The sequence below is a fragment of the Oncorhynchus kisutch genome, linkage group LG10 (genome assembly GCF_002021735.2).
Source record: "Oncorhynchus kisutch isolate 150728-3 linkage group LG10, Okis_V2, whole genome shotgun sequence".
Classification (NCBI taxonomy): domain Eukaryota; kingdom Metazoa; phylum Chordata; class Actinopteri; order Salmoniformes; family Salmonidae; genus Oncorhynchus; species Oncorhynchus kisutch.
This window is the reverse complement of record NC_034183.2, coordinates 45,961,005-45,981,848: the sequence shown is the minus strand read 5'-3', so window position 1 is coordinate 45,981,848 and position 20,844 is coordinate 45,961,005. Positions and strand designations below refer to the sequence as shown.

Genomic DNA, 20,844 nt, shown 5'->3' with positions numbered 1-20,844 from the left:
AACACTTTCTTAACCACATCTCAGTAACACATCTGGATTGGGGCTGTGAACCCAAAATTTAAATTTAAGCTTGTAGTGTTAACGAGCAGAAAACCCAGGCTTTTACGAGAGCAGAAATCAGTGAAGCAGATAGAGCACAAGTCAGAATTGGAGCAAACAACGGTAGATGGGCCAGGGTGTACATGCACATTTCCAGATATCATCAGCAGTAATACAATCAGGCAAGGCAGAGGACAGGGAGAGCTCTGCAGTGTTGATTTATGACATTTGAATGTGCATTAGATGGCAATAAGATTCTATTGTACAGCAATTTCTTCAGGTAACATGAATACAAAGAAAGGTGTGAGGTGGTTAGAATAGGATGGGAGGCCAAGAGTCTGTAACCAATAGAGTCAGAGTCCCGAGTGTGGGAACAAACATTGTCTGCCCATTGGTTGGGTAATCAAGCAAATCCATAGTCAACAAAGCACGCAGGAATCATGAGGCAAATAGTATAAAGCACAAGAAAAAATATATAACGACTCGGGGCTAGCCAAGAATCACTCGCCGCAACAGTGCGTGTACTGGAGGCGAGCAAAAGCTCGGGAGAGAGGGGGGAGTATAGCGGGGGTACCTGTACCAGACAGGGGGAGACAGGCCAGGGCACTGTGAACAGATCGCCAGGTGGAATCCGAGCAGCAGTGCAGCATGCAACGGGAGTAGATGTCACACCCACTTGGGAGAAGCTTTTTTTCAGGAGGCAGATTCCATGTAGAAAATCCCAGCTAGCTAGCTAACGTAGCTAGCAAGTCTCTCTCCACCGTTTCTTTCTACGTGGAGAAGGTCGATAACTAACTATAACTTTATAGTTTCGGCGAAGGGTTCTTTACGATGTCCCAAAAAAGTTGTCCTGCGGCTGTTGTATTTTGGATTGCAGGGAGGATATTTTCTGATGTGAACAATCAACAATATTGTTTCTTATTGAGGTAATTGACAATCGAAGTATCCTGGCATAAGTTCAAAATAGATGAAACAAGGGGGTACTGTATAGTAATGACCTCTGCACAGATGGAGAGTGCTTCAAAGGCCTCAGCATTTGAGTGGGGGATGCTGTGAAACTCCCCTGCCAATGATGGGCTTTGAAACCTCACACTTCCCACCTGTGCGAATTGATCTGATCTGTCCTAGCAAGCTTGGTAACCTTAACTTAGCATTCAGTCCTTATGAAGTGAAATATATAATTGTAATTATTTTTTATTCTTGGCTTTAAAAGTAACTTCAGTCTAAACATTACTCACTCAGTTCCAGGTTGGATGGCGTTTTCAGGTTTCTTGTGCTTCATTTGCTGGTCGTTAGTTTGCTAGAGCATTTGCTGTATATACCTTGGAAATAAGAATATTTGGTAATAGGAATCCTTCGAGGTAATTTTGTCCAAAATTAGGTTGTAGGTTTGGATCTTTAATTTGGATTAAAGGTTATGTTGTGGAGGGTAGAATCCTGTATATGTCCTTGCAGAAAAATCTGTTTATCCAACTCTATATCTTTTTTTTGCAAAAACATGCTGAAAAATGCAGGAGCCCATCTGCTCATGATCTCACTCTCTCTCCAAAATTATTGCTTTGTGAATGTCCACATTATATATATATAAACATTTATGTAGAAATATATAAAACAGTCACGCTGGACAAGTGTGCCTGCTAAATTACTAAGATGTTATCTAAAATCACCACACTTACTCATTTCATGCCTCTTGTAATATTGCAATTAGGACTTTGGTTGGGAACAACACTCAACAGTATATCATGTCTGGATATATAATTGAAGGTTAGGTCAAAAACATTGTATTTTTTTCCACTCCATGCATCAACTGGCTAAATAAACAGAACTTGAAATGTCCAAACTATAGCCACAACAGCAGATAAAGGAGATTGATACAAAAAGATTTTATTTTCACAATATCAAAAGTCAACAGTGAACCCTACAGAGATTTGTGGATCAATAGGCATCAACAAGGTACAGAAAGAAAAAAAACGTGTGTAATGATCCCATTTAACCAGTTACTTTATTTTTGTTTGAGTGTAGGTGCTGTTTAGGCTGAGTAACATCGAGAACAATGTTTTTGAAAACTGAGTTAGAGAAAACAAGCAAACAGGACACTGAAATAGCAAACTGAAGAAAAATTATTTTTGCAGTTCATCCTTTACACAACAGTTATACAAAAATCAAAGAAAAGAAAAATGTGTAAGAAATTATGCATATGGAAAATTCAACCCAGAAATGGGTTAATTTCCTATATCTGCAGATTAAAATATTCTTTCATCTCCTTTCAAGTATCCCTCCATCTGTAGGACAATGTTCACATTTTCAAATGTAAAAATACTACAAGATTAGGGGGAAGGGCAAATACCAAACAACTCAATGGCGGTGAGGGGATAAGAGAAGTTAATAGGAGGGGAGGAAGAAAAAGAACTATGGCCATTGTAAAGAGCTGAAATGGGCACAGATTCATTCAGACCCAAAGCAGTCACAACTAGATACTTCATGATCTTCCAACCAAGGCCTGGACAGTATCAGCAGTATGGTAATAGCGTCACCTCATCCTCTGATAGGGTAGGTGGAGTTTCTGCCATATTGCTCACACTGACACAGCTCTTTCATCTCTACAGTGGGGAATCAAGAAGTGTCTAGGGCATGGGTAGGCAACCCTGGTCCTGGTGTGCGGAAGGCACTTCCTGTTTTTGATTAAACTGACCTGGAAGAAAAAATGTGTTGAATTTAGGAAATCACTGAACTGATAAATAAGCTTAGTAGCTCAATGTGATGCCTTGAGACAATTGTACAGTACCTGCAGCACCCCAGGAACAGGGTTGTATACCCCTGGTCTAGGGGTCAGTTTGAAACAGAACCAAAGAGGTTCAAGACACAAGAAACCATCCTAACATAAAGGGCGCGTTCCTCTGCCCAGGCATTGCTAACGCATACCAGATCTTACAACCCCTGGATAGACATTTTAAGTATCAGCTAACCACATTAAGTTATAGCAATATAGCAGTCGACGATAGTCAATGATGTGGCACGCAACCATTGGTTAATGCATGCAACGTCTGAGCAGGGGAACACAGCCAAAGGCTCCATATTCCCTCCAGGGTGATAGGTCACAGGAAGTAGTCTGCCACTGGCTTTTTGGAGGGAATGCCCCTGGTTTCCTGCGGGGCGGCTTCAAATATGATGAACTCCCTCTGCAGGTGCTCATCCAGCTCCAAGATGGCTGCCACATTACCACATCTGTGTTACAGGGGAGGGAGAGAGGGAGCAGAAGAGTTAGATGGTTGCTATGGCGACCTAAACTTTGCTATAAGCTAACAACATGCATACACAGAGTTTGGCCATAAACTCAGCAGTCCAAATGCAGAATATATAGAAAAAAACGAAACGACAAGCAAGCAAGAAAAAGATTGAGACAGGACACAGACCTGTAGCAGTAGTTGGGTGCGGACCACACAGTTAACACCGTCTCATTGAAGTGCCACTTGTAGCCCTCCATGACCAGCTGGTGGGCCCTGCAGATCATGTGGATGTCATTGGCCGCGTTGAACTGGGCAACCACATCACTGCCAAACAGGTAGCCCGCCCCCCTCGGGCTCACCCCCCACCCTGTGGTGTCTGTGAGAGAGAAATAGTTGTCTCATTCCTTTTCGTTGGGGCATAAATGCTAAAATGTGTGAGACAGACTTGGTGGAATCTTCACCATCCTGCTTATAGCTACACGTTTTTGGGGTGGAAGGGTTATTTACCAGTATCTTACCTTCTGGGTCAGACCACAGCAGGTCACACATGGGGCCATCGTGAGGCACTTCCTGCTTCCTGTCGATAGTTCTGATCTGGTCCAGAGTTTGAATAGAGGGAGAAAGGCCACCATGCACACAGAATATCTACACAATGGAGAGAGAGAGAGAGAGAGAGAGAGAGAGAGAAAAAATCTACATTGGACAAAAATATTAACACGTTTCATGAGCTGAAATATAAGATCCCTGACATTTTTCATACGCACAAAAAGCTTATTTCTCTCAAATGTAGTACACACATTGTTTACATCCCTTTTAGTGAGCATTTCTCCTTTGCCAAGATAATCCATCCACCTGACAGGTGTGGCATATCAAGAAGCTGATTAAACATCATGACCATTACACAGATGCACCTTGTGCTGGGGACAATAAAAGGCCACTATAATGTGCAGTTTTGTTACACACCACAATCCCACAGAAGTCTCAAGTTATGTGAACGTGCAATTGGCATGCTGACTGCAGGAACATCCACCAGAGCTGTTGCCAGAGAAATGAATGTTAATTTCTCTACCATAAGCCGCCTCCAACATCTAGAGAATTTGGCAGTAGGTCCAACTGGCCTCACAACCGCAGACCACGTGTAAGGCGTTGTGTGGTGTGCAGTTTGCTGATGTCAACGTTTTGAGTGCCCCATGGTGGCGGTAAGGTTATGGTATGGGCAGGCATAAGCTATGGATAACAAACACAATAGCATTTTTTATCGATGGCAATTTGAACGCACAGATATGCTGTGATGAGATCCTGAGGTCCATTGTCGTGCCATTCATCCGCAGCCATCACCTCATGTTTCAGCATGATAATCCACAGCTCCATGTCGCAAGGATCTGTACACAATTCCTGGAAGCTGAAAATATCCTAGTTCTTCCATGACCTGCATACACAGACATGTCACCCATTAAGCATGTTTGGGATGCTCTGGATTGACGTGTACAACAGCATGTTCTAGTTCCTGCCAATATCCAGCAACTCTGCATAGCCATTGAAGAATGGGACAGGACAACATTTCACAGGCCACAATCAACAGCCTGATCAACTCTATGCGAAGGAGATGTTTCTTGCTGAATGAGGCAAATGGCGGTTACAACAGACGCTGACTGGTTCTGATCCACAGCCCCAACTTATTTTTTTAAAGGTATCAGTGACCAATAGATGCATATCTGTATTCCCAGTCATGTGAAATCCATAGATTAAGGCCTAATGAATTTATTTCAATTGACTGATTTTCTTATATGAACTGGAACTCAGTAAAACCTTTCAAATCGTTGCATGTTGTGTTTATATTTTTGTTCAGTATAGTTAAGGCCTTACACAATCCAACTCAAGAAACAGGTTTCTTTAAAAACATTCTTCTCAATAAAGCAACAAAACATTTTTGAACCGATGGGTGCGATTGCAATCCAGAGTTACTTGCATTAATTACCAGAGGAACACCTGAGCTAGCTGGAAAGATATAAAGAGGGGAGATTGTCACGAGTCATGCTGTTTCAGTGAGACCTAGCTATTTAGCGAGACTAGCCATCTTACCATAACAATCTAGCCTGGTCCCAGATCTATTTGTGCTGTATTATCAACTTCTATGTTCCTTGTCACGTCCCTCCTTGGTATGACCATAGGAGTTGGTAAGACGGCACAAATAACAATCAGAGAGAAGCAGAGAAATGTGACTGAAGGGGCCGGGGAGCGCACCTTGCCGTCGATGATGGCAGAGAGGGACAGGTAATCAAAGATCTCGGTGCAATATCTCCACACGGTGACCGAGCCGTACTTGCGGAGGCACTCGTCATAGAAGCCGTAGACCTGTGTGATCTGCCGTGACTCGTGGTTCCCTCGGATCAGAGTGATCCTGTCTGGATACCGCACCTGTGGGGGGAGGAAGGGGTAAGTTACTTGTTAGAATGGGTCCTTCAATAGGGCGGCAGGGTAGCCTAGTGGTTAGAGCGTTGGACTAGTAACCGAAAGGTTGCAAGTTCAAATCCCCGAGCTGACAAGGTACAAAATCTGTCGTTCTGCCCCTGAACAGGCAGTTAACCCACTGTTCCTAGGCCGTCATTGAAAATAAGAATTTGTTCTTAACTGACTTGCCTAGTTAAATAAAGGTAAAAAATAAATAATAATAAATGGGACCCTACTGGCCAAAAAGCAAATGAGAGGGGTAGTAGGTCCGACTTTGTCCCATAGAGAGGTTAGTAGTGGGGATAGACACAAAGCGCACACTTCGCACAGTACAATGAGAAAGTATAAAAAAATGTCCAATCATTGCATTTCCTGAATTTACATAAGTTTAAATTGAACTCCAACCCTGCATAGCATTAGTAACACTACAACAGAGGGTATGAAGAATGAAAACATCTAGCCTCAGAATAATTGAATAGCTCCGATTTGGCTTCTCTCGAGTACCTTGAGTGCTAGGAGCAGCAGGAACGTCTCCACGCTGTAGAAGCCTCGGTCCACAAAGTCACCCATGAAGAGATAGTTTGTCTCCGGAACATCGCCCCCTACCTTGCACACACGCAATTTAAGTGTTAAATAATGACACGTCAAAAATGGCACAGCAGAATATGATATGCATGTAAATGACATGGAGTTTATGGCATAATGAAGCAAAATGGTGCATATGTTGAGTTTGGAACTGTACAGAGACCGCACTGAGAAATCATACAGATGAAATGCAGGAAATACAGACAGGAGACTGAACTTACTCTAAACAACTCCTTTAGGTCATAAAACTGTCCATGAATATCCCCACACACCTGTGATAGAAAATAAGAATTGTAGGGAATTAAAGGGCAACAATTCAGGAAGTAAGCTGAGCAAACATTTATTCAACCCACTAATACTAAACATGTGCTTCTAAAATAGAAAAATCTATATTTTTTGTATTTTGAAATTGAACAACGTTTATTAGGAGGTATGGGTAGCGGCATCTTGAATTGCCATTGTATATAATTCTACATTCTATATAATTTCATCCCTGGTATATCCAAGAGCACAAGACAGTCTGATAGGCTTTGCAAGTTCGCTGTCACACAGCAGTGCCAGAAGAAAAACAGCTCTGTGACAGTCATGCTTGCAGCTTTACAGCAAAGAAAATGACTTGCCTCCAGCTCAAAGGGTTAAAAAAAATTACTCACATTACTGGAGCAACCTTTTATTCTTCCTGCACAATTTCGCACGCATTTGATATAATTTCACAAAACATGTCGCTGGCTAGGCTGTTTTAAAACTAATCCCGGGCCATTGTTCAGTCAAGTTACCATGTGTACCATAGCTAACAACCTGGTAACTTGACAGGTCTAGGCATATTTGATTGGCATAGGAAGAAAGGAAAAGGGTCTACTACTCATGAGATGCACTTCAAAAGGTAGGATTCATATAGGCCTAATGTAAGACTAAACTAACAAAAATCTCTTTCTGGCGCTCCTTACATTCTGTTTGGTGCCTAATGTTTTTAAAGTTGGGAGCAGTGAGTGTGTTTTTATTTTATTTTACCTTTATTTAACCAGGCAAGTCAGTTAAGAACACATTCTTATTTTCAATGACGGCCTAGGAACAGTGGGTTAACTGCCTGTTCAGGGGCAGAACGACAGATTTGTACCTTGTCAGCTCGGGGGTTTGAACTCACAACCTTCCGGTTACTAGTCCAACGCTCTAACCACTAGGCTACCCTGCCGCTACCCTGCCGTTTATGGGGGAGACAGAGTGTGTGAGGGAGGGAGGGAGAGTATGTGTGAGTCTTAACTGAAGAGTAAAAGTTTAGTTAAATGTTTTCCCCTTCCTGCCACAATGACATGCAGACCATTATGCATGAATATTCCATCATCCCATTCCTCCAGCCAAATCACTGGCAGGCCTTTGCAAATATGAGCAAATTAGTCATTATATGCAGTATTCTATTATACAGTGAGAAGTTAAATTAAATATGTTGTATTGCGTAGAAGTGTGAATATCAGTGACAGATTTTTTTGTATAGCGCATAGTGTGGGGAATGGGGTGAACAGGATGCTAAGCCACTGAACCTCCCCCGTGGTTTTGCAATACTACTCGGTATTGTGATACTTGGCCTGGTATCGTTATGTTGGTATCGTGACAACACTAGCAAGCGAGGCAGGGATGTGTTTTTTTGATTGACATATCATTTCAAAGGGCTGTTTCTCAGCTTCCAAAATATGTATCATGTTTTCATAAATGGTTTGACACCAGCAAAGTATGGCTCATTAATATACGCAGGGGTCATGATTAGGAGTGTGGCGGTCGCGAAATTGTCAGCCGGTGATTGCCAAGAAAATAACCGTCGGTCTCAAGGTAATTGACTGTTAGTTAACAAACAGAATTAGCATATCCTGGTTCCCACACATAGCCTACAAGCCATTTTTAAAAGTCTAATAAATCCATGCAATATAGCCTACACCTTCACAATAAATCCATGATTTATTTTATACAGGTCTAAAGAAGCATGATATAAAGAAAATGGTCAATTCCAGAAGAATAGCATATTCTAAGTTGTCCTTATGTTAGGTCCTGATGTGGCTATGTCAAATGGATGTGGGCAACAATAGTTCATTTGCTTATAATTACGTGGCATTAATTTATATTATTTTATAGTATGAAGAATACAATTGAACAAAGCTGAATAAAATAAATATTTTCTCCAAACGATTTGAGGGAGTAGACCTCATGCATTTTCAAGCGATTTTTTGCGGCTATTCTGTGTTGAGCGGCTAACAAAGAAATAGTTACTCCTATATGCTTAATTTAGAGTTATTAATGTAACTTTAGTTGTTCTACAAACTTTGGGCTATATGTTTTGATGTTTAATACATTGTAAGGCTGCATGATGAGACGGTAATGATGATTTGAAGAAAACAATCGCTTGAAAAGGCATGAGGTCTACTTAGTTTTTTGAGCAGGCTGTACACACTCCAATAGTCTCTCACTCACAATTTGACAAGCATTAGAAAATAAATCCATGGGTTTTGCGGCCCAGAGTGCTGCATTTTGCCCTTCTCTGAGGGTGCAAGCGCAATCCGAAGCGTCTCTCACTCACATGGCTCTCCTTCACGTGATCGGGTCTTTCTCACCTGCTACAAGTAAAGACGGACAAATCGGTGACGCAACTGTGTGCGTCCTTATCCCATTCCGACATGCATATTGAAGATATTGGATGAACTGCGCACATTTACTCTTTGTCAGCCAACAAGATGAGTAGGCCTAACAAACAGCAAAGGCACTAGCCTGTCAATCTACTATCCCCCATAGTACAAAAGTCAACCTATTCCCAAATTAATACAACCAACTAGCATAAAAAAAACGTATGTAATGTGACGCAACAGATCATAACGTTTAGCTTACACTATTTCTTCACATTATAAGCTCAGAAATTAGCACATAAGCGCAATTGTTCCATTAGCGGAAAACACCATTATGAAAAGTGACCGCAAATGCAATTATGCATGGAATGGTGAAAATGATTTCCCCCAAACTTGAAACTCACTCGCAGCTTATATATGCCAGTTAGGCTCTACACCCCTTGTAAAGCAGTTGCAAAAAAACTTAAATGGAGTTTCCCAAGGTTATCCTTCTCAGTGTGAGAGCAGATGATGACACAGACACTCAAAAATGATCTCCAAAAAGTTCAGTCAATGAAGCCTTATCACAAATTCTGGACTGTGACAGTGAAATACAATAAGAGGTTTCAGAGACAGAGGACATTTCAGAGATAGAGGACAATGCTGTTGATGATCCAGATTGTGAATTTTTCTTTGGTGAAGAGGAGGAGTCTGCTATACCATCCCCTCCATCAGATGAGAGAGAGCACGCAACAACCATCATCCAGAGAAGAGATTACATGGAGGTCTAAAAAATTGTAATATAGAATGGTCACTGTCCCCACAACGAAGTCAAGGTAGGACTGTCAGCTTCCAATGTAATCAAAATTGTTCCAGGGCCCCCCTCACAAAGACAGTAAAACCAGCAGTGTAGAATGCAATAAATACATCTGCAGGAAGCACACACGTACATTGTGTTCAACATTTAGAGAGAAAGACTGAAGGGATCATTTTGACCAACAGGGTCAAATCACACCTAAGTGTTACTGGAAAATACAACAAAAAATGTACACTTGGGGAAACAGAAAATGCTTGCTGTGAGAAAGGAAATATGTCAAACAAATAGTTCTTAAATATAGAGTTTTAAAAAAATCAACAGTTCTTGTATTTCTTCTTTCTGAAAGGTCTGACAAGACCAAATAAAGTTTGGGCTGTTTTAACTTGATTCTTTGACTGTCTTGAGCGTGTTTAAACTGTCCGGGTCAATCTGACCCATACCACAATGAACGCAATTTATTTTCAACAAAGCACAAGGGTTAATATTAGGAAAGTTGAATAATAAATATAGTTGGCCTAGCCTATAGAAAGCTGATGGATCCTCTTTTTATTAGTGGTCATCAACATGATTTCTCCTGCAATTGCATAGCCTATATAAATGTTGCGCAACATGAGCTCATTGGCTCTCATTAAGTGTTAGATTAGATTCTCAAATACATTTGCATTGTCAGAGCGATTAGATGGACAAGAGTGCTGAGTACCAGGCAGTTAGCAAGTTTAGTGGGCTACTAAATGACCCGCAGCATCAGAGCTTGAAGCCTAATTACCGTGACTAAGCGGTCATGTGGAATTTGACTGCCGGTGTGCGGGTAATGCGTTCCCCGCAAAGCCCTAGCCATGATCTCAGTAAATTCTGTTTCAAAAGTCTTCTACTGATGATGCAACAATGCCAATATGGCGATTTACAATTAAGGCTTGTTTAGAGTCGGTCTATCTACATGTCTGTAGACAATTGTCTTAGGGACATCATGAACATTCTATTGTCATCCGACATCGAACTTTGTACTTATGAAAAAGTATTAACACAAAACAGCCTCTGCATGACAACAGCAGCCCAGTGCTCCAAATAGCATATTTTCTCTATTTTAACACCAATATATCCATCTGTTTAAAAATTAATTCAGTAAATGTCAATCTAGCAAGCCAGGCAACTAAAAGCAATTTCCTAAACAATGTTTTGGTTTGTTGTCTAGCCAGTTCAAATATAGCTGACAACGCCTAAACTTGAGTTACTTCTTATTCATTATTACAGAAAAGTAAACCCACAACAATTATTTACAAGGTAATGGCGAGCTTACAGAAAATAGCTTACTGCCAGTGTGGCGAAATAAAAGTAGGTCATTCTATCTGAGAATTTTAGAACTGCATCATCTTGTAACAGGAGGATTTGGTCTGGTTGCTGTGACAGTACAGTAACCACGACAACGGACGTTGTGACAGTGGCAGAGAAGTAGACTTTTTAATGTCTGCACGACAAGGAAACTGACAGTCGCAGTGACGGACTAACAGACATTCCACCGAAGTATAAATTAAAAGTTTTGACCAGCGACACTTGTCGCATAATTGCCTACAAACATGTTGTTACACCAAGTATAAACTGGCCTTTACAGTTAGCTGGTGTTCTAAAGCCTAGCGTTTCCATTCCCCAAATGTATTCAATTATCCAACATTACACATGTAACAAGAGGGATCAGGTTGTGAAATGCAAATAATGGCAGTATAGGCAGATCTACGAAGTAATCAAGATGTCTTCTATTCTGAAAATACTCACTGTAACTGGAGAGTCCACCCTCTGTACGTTACTCTCCTCTACCAGAATCTCCCTGTAACACAAACAGAAGCAGACGACAGGCTTAGTGATGAAGATTTAGATTTTATCTGAAATGTTAAAGTAATATGGCCTGTGTGTGTGTTTAATTACCTGGCCTTGGCACACAGTGCTTTGACTTCATTTTCCTTGATGAGTTCACAGCGCCTAAGTTGTTCGATCTGTCTGTCCAGATCACTGATGTCCCCCATTGTCACACACATATGGAGCGAGAGGCTCACACACAATCCTCACTCTGGGGTCTGGAGTTGTCTCCTACAGAGCCTCGCAAACACAGGGTGTGTATACTTCACACAGTCACCCTGGTCCGGGAACACACAAACACACTCTCTAGCTGTTCAGGCAGTTCCAGTCACAAACAGAGAGCAGCAGATTGGTGCAATAGAGAGGGATCTATGAAAGAGTAATATATGACATGTTTTAGAGCATGGCTGAATTAACACATTGTTATATGTCCGTGCTGTTCAGTCTGAGGGCTTCAAATCGTGGAAAGCCCAATAAACTAACTAGCTTATAGCTAGCTAACGTTACGAGCGAAGTTAGCGAGTTAGTTAGCATGAAGTGAGTTCAACACTAACATAACGTTAGTTAATTGGTAACGTTAGCTCAGTCGGTTAGTTGGCTGGTCTTTTCATGAAGGTTGGTAATTATGGGTATATTTGCGTTAATATTTAATACCCAGATAGTTATTTTCTCTACCACGCACTGCGTTGTTAGCATAAGCTAACTCGTTAGCCAACAATCTCGGCCCTTTCATCAAGTAGTACGAAATGCTAACGTTGCTTGGCTAGCTAATTTAGCATGCTAGCTATCTGTTACCTATATTTTTTAGTCGAAAATGGCGTAATCCAAGCTAACACAAATACCTTTGAATATTGGAGAAGAAGAACTCGAAATACAGACATACAGCTGTTTTATTCCACGGTTATTTTCTTTTTTCACCGGTTCACATAACCACCGCCGGAAGAGCTCTGTCTGCAACTTCCGCTGTCGGGGACGCGCATTTTGTAGTCATGAATCGGGAGGGGAATTTTCAGTTTTGAAGCAAATATCGTAGTTTGACATGGCTAATGCTGTCTTCTTATGCTCAAACATTATAACAAAATCAACGGGGGCCTGACTGTCTACATATATTTTCTACAACAGCGCTATTGCGCAAAATAATATGCAGCATCATCTGGATATGTATGTAACAAAAGTTCAACATTCAACTTCTGCTTTCATTTCTGTCAAGCCGTCTACGCATACCATTTCTGTCAAGATGTCTACGCATACCATTTCTGTCAAGCCGTCTACGCATATCATTTCTGTCAAGCCGTCTACGCATACCATTTCTGTCAAGCTGTCTACGCATACCATTTCTGTCAAGCCGTCTACACATACCATTTCTGTCAAGCCGTCTACGCATACTATTTCTGTCAAGCCGTCTACGCATACCATTTCTGTCATACCAAATGTTATCCCCATTGATGTACACAAACCCTAAATTGCTAATGCTATGTATTGGCCAATGAGAGGCTTTGAATTCATTTGCACTCCCCAGAAGGAGCAGTCCTCTATAAGATTAATGTAATTCTACAGTATTTCAATTTAATGTTTCAAGGACAATATTATATGTATTTAAGTATTTTTTGTTGTTGTAGTGGGGACACTAAAATTAGTACTTTAAAAAAATATATACTTAAAAAAATGATAATATTTTTTCTCCCCAATTTCGTAGTATCCAATTGTTAGTAGTTACTGTCTTGTCTCATCGCTACAACTCCCGTACAGGCTCGGGAGAGACGAAGGTCGAGAGTCATGTGTCCTCCGAAACACAACCCAACCAACCCACTGCTTCTTAACACAGCGCGCATCCAACCCGGAAGCCAGCCGCACCAATAATGTGTTGAGGAAACACCATGCACCTAGCAACCTGGTCAGCGTACACTGCGCCCGGCCCCCCGCAGGAGTCGCTAGTGCGCAATGAGACAAGGATATCCCTACCGGCCAAACCCTCCCTAACCCAGACGACGCTAGGCCAATTGTGCGTCACCCCATGGACCTCCCGGTCGCAGCCGGCTGCGACAGAGCCTGGGCTCGAACCCAGAGTCTGGTGGCACAGCTAGCACTGCCTTAGAGTGGTGCCTTAGACCACTGCGCCACCCGGGAGGCAAAAAAAATAATTATAATAATATATATATATACTTTCATTTTTATGTTTAGCTCGCATGATATACTGAATAAAAATATAAACGCAACATGCAACAATTTAATGGAATTGTTGCATGTTGCGTTTAAGGAAATCAGTCAATATTAGGCCCTAATCTATGGACTTCACGACTGAGAATAGACATCTGTTGGTCACAGATACAGTTGAAGTCGGAAGTTTACATACACTTAGGTTGTAGTCATTAAAACTTGTTTTTCAACCACTCCACAAATTTCTTGTTAACAAACTATAGTTTTGGAAAATCGGTTAGGACATCTACTTTGTGGATGACACAAGTAATTTTTCCAACAATTGTTTACAGACAGATTATTTCACTTATAATTCACTGTATCACAATTCCAGTGGGTCAGAAGTTTACATACACTAAGTTGACTGTGCCTTTAAACATCTTGGAAAATTCCAGAAAATTATGTCATGGCTTTAGAAGCTTCTGATAGGATAATTGACATAATTTGAGTCAATTGGATGTATTTCAAGGCCAACCTTCAAAGTCAGTGCCTCTTTGCTTGACATCATGGGAAAATCAAAAGAAATCAGCCAAGACCTCAGAAAAAAATTGTAGACCTCCACAAGTCTGGTTTATCCTTGGGAGCAATTTCCAAATGCCTGAAGGTACCTGAAGATCTGTACAAACAATAGTACTGTCACGTTCTGACCATAGTTCTTTTGTGTTTTCTATGTTTTAGTGTTGGTCAGGACGTGAGCTGAGTGGGCATTCTATGTTGTGTGTCTAGTTTTCCCGTTTCTATGTTTGGCCTAATATGGTTCTCAATCAGAGGCAGGTGTTAGTCATTGTCTCTGATTGGGAACCATATTTAGGTAGCCTGTTTTGTGTTGGGTTTTGTGGGTGGTTGTCTTCTGTCTTCGTGTGTCTGCACAAGACAGAACTGTTTGGGTTTTTTCACATTTGTTGTTTTGTATTTTGTAGTGTTCACGTTTATCGTCTTTATTAAACATGATGAACACTAACCACGCTGCGCTTTGGTCCTCTCCTTCGTCCACAGAAGAAAGCCATTATAAGTACACGTGTATAAACACCATGGTACCACGCAGCCGTCATACCGCTCAGGAAGGAGACGCGTTCTGTCTCCTAGAGATGAACGTACTTTGGTGCAAAAAGTGCAAATCAATCCCAGAACAACAGCAAAGGACCTTGTGAAGATGCTGGAGGAAACAGGTACAAAAGTATCTATATCCACAGTAAAACGAGTCATATATTGACATAACCTGAAAGGCCACTCAGCAAGGAAGAAGCCACTGCTCCAAAACCACCATCAAAAGCCAGACTACAGTTTGCAACTGCACATGGGGACACAGATTGTACTTTTTGGAGAAATGTCCCCTGGTCTGATGAAACAAAAATAGAACTGTTTGGCCATAATGACCATCGTTCTGTTTGGAGGGAAAAGGGGGAGGCTTGCAAGCCAAAGAACACCATCCCAACCGTGAAGAATGGGGGTGGCAGCATCATGTTGTGGGGGTGCTTTGCTGCAGGAGGGATTGGTGCTCTTCACAAAATAGATGGCTTCATGAGGGAGGACAATTATGTGGATATATTGAAGCAACATCTCAAGACATCAGTTAAATGTTGGTCGCAAATGGGTCTTCCAAATGGACAATGACCCCAAGCATACTTCCAAAGAGGTGGAAAAATGGCTTAAGGACAACAAAGTCAAGGTATTGGACTGGCCAACACAAAGCCCTGACCTCAATCCTATAGAACATTTGTGGGCAGAACTGAAAAAGCATGTGCGAGCAAGGAGGCCTTTACAAACCTGACTCAGTTACACCAGCTGTGTCAGGAGGAATGGGCCAAAATTCACCCAACTTTTTGTGGGAAGCTTGTGGAAGGCTACCTGAAATGTTTGACCCAAGTTAAACAATTTAAAGGCAATGCTACCAAATACTAATTGAGAATGTAAACTTCTACCCCACTGGGAAAGTGATGAAAGAAATAAGCGCTGAAAGAAATAATTCTCTCTACTATTATTCTGATATTTCGCATTCTTAAAATAAAGTGGCGATCCTAACTGACCTAAAACAGGGAATTTTTACTAGGATTAAATGTCAGGAATTGTGAAAAAATGAGTTGAAATGTATTTGACTAAGGTGTATATAAGCTTCCGACTTCAACTGTACCTTAAAGTTGCCCTCCGGTGGCCACCACCACACCTCAAGCCACATCTGGAACACCAAGACAGACAGACGGGCTGGCAGACACACACAAACACACACACACAGTCTGAGAGCATAGCAAAATAGACAAATGTAAAACAAATGTTGTCATTCATAGGTTGCACCTCTGTCACTGTGTCACGTCATGCCATTGTTTTCAACATTCTCAGTGTCTAGTAAAGTTTGTTAAAAATAGCGAGCTAGCAATGCTAACGTTAGCTGGCTAAAATCCGGTGGTTTCCACTCAATCTCAAGTCAATCTGGTGATAACATAATTATGACAAAAGTTTTCCTACTAATTATTTGCCTCCTTTTGCATTCTATTTCCAAGCCACTGTAATGCACTTTTAATGAAATCAGTGCTCATTGACATTGCATTGTGTCACGCCTGCTCCCGCTCCTCCTCTCTGGCGTTCGAGGGCACTTGGCTGCCCATCATTACAGCTCATCAGGCTCACTTCCCACGTCATGCCTCAGCTGTTTCATCAGGCTCCCACGCCTCAGCGGGATCGTCAGGCTTTCACGCCTCAGCCGGATCGTCGGGCTCCCATGCCTCAGCATGCTCATCGGGCTCCCATGCCTCAGCCAGCTCGTCAGGCTTCTACGCCTCAGCCGGCATGTCCAGCACCCATGCCTCAGCTGGCCCATCAGGCTCGCCCAGGTGGGAGTGGGGGGTACTGTCACTCCTGTTCCCGCTCCTCCTCTCTGGTGCACGAGGGCACCAGGCTGCCCAACATTACGCATACCTGTCACCATCATTACGCGCATCAGTGCTCGCTGGACTCCATTACCTTGTTGATTGCCCCTCCTATATCTGTCTGTTCCTCGGTTAGATCCCTGTATCAGCATTATTGTAGTTTTGTTTTCCCCTGTCCAGACACTGTCTGTATTCTGTTCCTGTCCGTGTTTCATTAAATGTTCTCTCCCTGTACTTGCTTCCCGTCTCCAGCGTCTATCCTCACACATTGAGTAAAATTCTTGATCAGTCGGACATGCTTCTCAGATAGGGGCTTGCTTGCTACCTTAGTGATCCCCTCGAGAGTAGCTCCTTTCAGTGCATCATTCATATAGCTTGCTAGTTGGCTGTGCTAGAAATGATATAATCATAATCATGTTCGCTAATTGTTTCTATGCACATTCCAAATGTGAAATTACAAGACAAAAAGGACACTTACCTAATCTTGTTCCCAGAGACTTTAGCACAAATGTACACTCCATGGGGCTCTAAAATATGAAGTAAACACCTGACTGTTTTGGGACACCAAATATCCCACTTGGATGCATTTAAGATGCATTAGTTTATATCCATAAAGCTGCCATGTCGCCCCAGTTGATCAAGAAGGTATAACGCTATGTCAAGGAGGTCCAATTTTTCCCCGTCTGTAAGGCCTTAATGAACTCATAATTCTCTGCAATGTACGTAAACTAATGACAACACCATCTATTTTGCTCAAGGACACAAACCGAGGAGAAAAGAAAAGTTGATCAACTCAAGCAAACTGTCCATAATGTCAACCTGTGCATTAGAGGAAGCCAAGCTTGCCAAGTAGCCTATGCTAATGTTTTGGCATAATAAAGGCTATTTCTCATAACATGCAACCGGATTATTTTGTAAAAATAACGTCTTTCTCTTTATAACGTCATCTTTCTCATAATAACTAGATCTTTCTTGTTATAGCGTTATCTTTCTCGTAATAACGAGATCATGGATTATTTCTTTATAATGAGTTTTTGAATTATTTCGTAATAACGTGACTTTATCTCATAATAATTAAATAATAATATATTTATCTGAGTGGCAGCAATACTTCACCTTAGTACTGAGTGTAGCCTACAGGTGATCAAATAAACCCTTTAATTGTCTGCCCATGTTTGTGAATCGTTGCATTATTCAATAGTGTTATATGTTTTAGAATAATAGTTTGTGCTTACTAGTTAGTGGCTACTGTGATATTTATGGTCAATTTGAGCTGCGGACCAAGAATGTTGAGTTGCCAGCCAAAAAGAAAGGTAAGGTAAGGATGTAATGTGAATTGAAAAGTATACATTTATTTCGTCACTCACACTCTACTTCATATCTTGTAGTGGGAATAAGGCTAATGACAGAGGTTCGGTTAAATTGCAGGCGCAGATGCCCCGATTTTTAAACGATTAGGTGGCACAGTTGAAAAGTTCACGCACTGACTATACAATGGACTAATATATATTTTTGCTTTGAGATATGAGGTTTTTCATTTGATTTATTTTACTATTTTAATCACAATAAACTTTTTCTCAATGCAATGATTAAACTAGCTCCACCTAAAAAAAACACTATGCAGCGTGACATGGGGGAGGGTGGGCTGTCTCTGCCTAACTTTAAGTTTTACTTTTATGCTTTTGTGCTACACCCCCTCTCAACATGGTTTGATCCAAATGCTTTAGTCTCCCGGAGACCTATAGAAGATAGTTTGGCATTACCACAAAGACTTCAGGATCTAGTCTATTCAGCATTATCATTAAAACGTGATAAGTTAAGTTGGACCACTAATTACATACTCACACCATGGCGCTTAGTAGAAAAGGAATCGATCACAATACAGAAGTGGCATGCTCAGTCACCAATTTTCCACAATCATTCCGTTCTTTCTGGAGGTATTCCCTTTTCATTCACTCAATGGGAGGATAAGGGGGATCATATTTTGGACGATTCTTTTAGAGATTAAGTTTTGCAAGCTTTTAATGATCTTAGGGCTAAATTTCAATGACCTGATAAGTCTTTTTTCTTTTATCTACATTGAAGATCAGCATGCAGGCATATGGTGTCCCTTAGGGCTCATCCATCCCACAATATAAATGACAGAATATTAGATAGACAAGGTAACTCAAAGGGTTTGGTTACTAATTCGGGGAAGAATATTCATCTTAATGATGAATTCTATCTTGGTGAGAGTTTGAAGCTGTGACCATTTTGAGAGGTCTGCTTCTATATATATATTCCTTGGAAATTCTTTGATCCTAAGCCAATTTTCAGTTTTTGATTTGTTAAAAAAGTTTGAAATATCCAATAAATGTCGTTCCACTTCATGATTGTGTCCCATAAAATACAGTTTTATATATTTATGTTTGAAGCCTGAAATGTGGCAAAAGGTCGCAAAGTTCAAGGGGGCCGAATACTTTCGCAAGACACTGTATATAAGGCAGGTAATCAAGGAGGTGATGGAGTCCAGGTGAGTGTCATAATGCGCTGATGCGCGTAACGATAGTGACAGGTGTGCATCATAACGAGCAGTCTGGTGACCTAGAGGCCGGAGAGGGAGCACACGTGACACCCCCTACACATTTACAGTGGGGCAAAAAAAGTATTTAGTCAGCCACCAATTGTGCAAGTTCTCCCACTTAAAAAGATGAGAGAGGCCTGTAATTTTCATCATAGGTACACTTCAACTCTGACAGACAAAATGAGAAAAACATTTCCAGAAAATCACATTGTAGGATTTTTTATGAATTTATTTGCAAATTATGGTGGAAAATAAGTATTTGGTCACCTACAAACAATTTTTTATTTATTTATTGAATGGTCTTCTTGCCAAAGTAATGAGCCACCACGCATGGCTGCCAATGTGATAAGGATGCAAACAGGGCCAACGTGGATGGCGGTTACTCATGTGCAGGACACAAAGTCTTCTTTTGAACTGTTCATCCCAGACACCATCCAGAAAATCATACTGGACTGCACTAATTTGGAGGAAAGGCGTGTTTTTGGAAGGAGATGGACCAAACCCATTTACATGAATACTTTGGGGTTCTTATCCTTGCTGGTGTTTTCAGATCCAATGGGGAATCCCTGTGGGATGCAGAAACGAGCAGAGAACTTTTCCGTGCAACGTCTCTGGAAACCTCCACATTATTTCCAGGATTATCCGTTTCGATAACCAAGACACCGGACCAGCTCTGTGGCAGACAGACAAGCCAGCTGTAATCAGGTCAATGTGGGACAAGTGGGTGGACCGCCTTCCCTTGTTTTACAACCCTGGGCCCAACGTTACTGTTGATGAGCAGCTTATGCCATATAGAGACCGCTGCCCTTTCAGGCAGTACATATGGTCTAACCCCGCAAAATATGGAATCAAGATCTGAGCTGCCTGTGGTGCTTTTTCAACATACGCGTGGAACTTGCAAGTGTATATGGGGAAGCCAGATGGAGGCACCCCTGAAAAGAACAAAGGGATCCAGGATGTCCTGGATGTGGCCACAACATCACATACTATTACTTTTTTACTTTGCACAAGCTGGGACAGGAGCTCCTCAAGAGGAAGCTGATGATGGTAGGAACAGTACAAAAAAAACAAGCCAGAGTTCTGTTAAGGGATTTTTATCAATAATGACTAAATTATGTATACATTTCAATCAGGACTATGACTAAACAGAATACTATTATGTTACGGTATGGATGTATGAATCTTATTATAGTACTAGTACTAGTACTGAATATAATGTATGTAATTATAATCAAGAATTAGAACAAAGACTGTTCCTTGGTAGAAACAAATTAACTTATCGTCAGACTGGCTAGAATGCTTATCTACACAGGGAGAAGAAAGACCTCGGGCTGGTAGTAAATTATCTAAACCGATGGTGGACGATGTGGGAAGGCTTGAGAACTATACTGACATTGTATCGGAGTGGAGGAGGGACAGTTTAAAACCTATGACGTCATTTTTAGTTTATAACCTGTTGTAAATTGTACCATGTTCAGTACTCTCGAGAATAAACGCTATTGATTGATTTTGAAACTGGTCTCTGTCCATTTTATGTAACTAAGTATCTTACAAATTCTTAGGAATGGAAAGAGTGATTACTTGAATTGGTTAATAAACATATAGGAATTAAATTCCACTAACAAGTTCCCACCTCAGCTGTTGAATACACGGAACAGGCCTA

At 41.2% G+C, this 20,844-nt stretch overlaps 1 protein-coding gene across 2 annotated transcripts; it reads right to left on the bottom strand.

The window, feature by feature from the left end:
* Positions 1–1,898: 1,898 nt before the first annotated feature.
* On the bottom strand, positions 1,899–12,542 carry LOC109898222 (serine/threonine-protein phosphatase 4 catalytic subunit B). Of its 2 annotated transcripts, none has more exons than XM_020493108.2 (9): positions 12,401–12,542; positions 11,628–11,927; positions 11,478–11,529; positions 6,524–6,574; positions 6,222–6,323; positions 5,511–5,684; positions 3,785–3,911; positions 3,453–3,642; positions 1,899–3,264 (listed from the first exon to the last, which is right to left on the bottom strand). In XM_020493108.2, the coding sequence occupies exons 2-9, from the start codon at positions 11,735–11,737 to the stop codon at positions 3,135–3,137; spliced, it is 936 nt and encodes a 311-aa protein (XP_020348697.1). In that variant the 5' UTR covers positions 11,738–11,927; positions 12,401–12,542; the 3' UTR covers positions 1,899–3,134. The 2 variants fall into 2 exon arrangements, with proteins under 2 accessions (XP_020348697.1, XP_020348698.1); XM_020493109.2 differs by having other exon boundaries at positions 11,628–11,836.
* Positions 12,543–20,844: the final 8,302 nt, after the last annotated feature.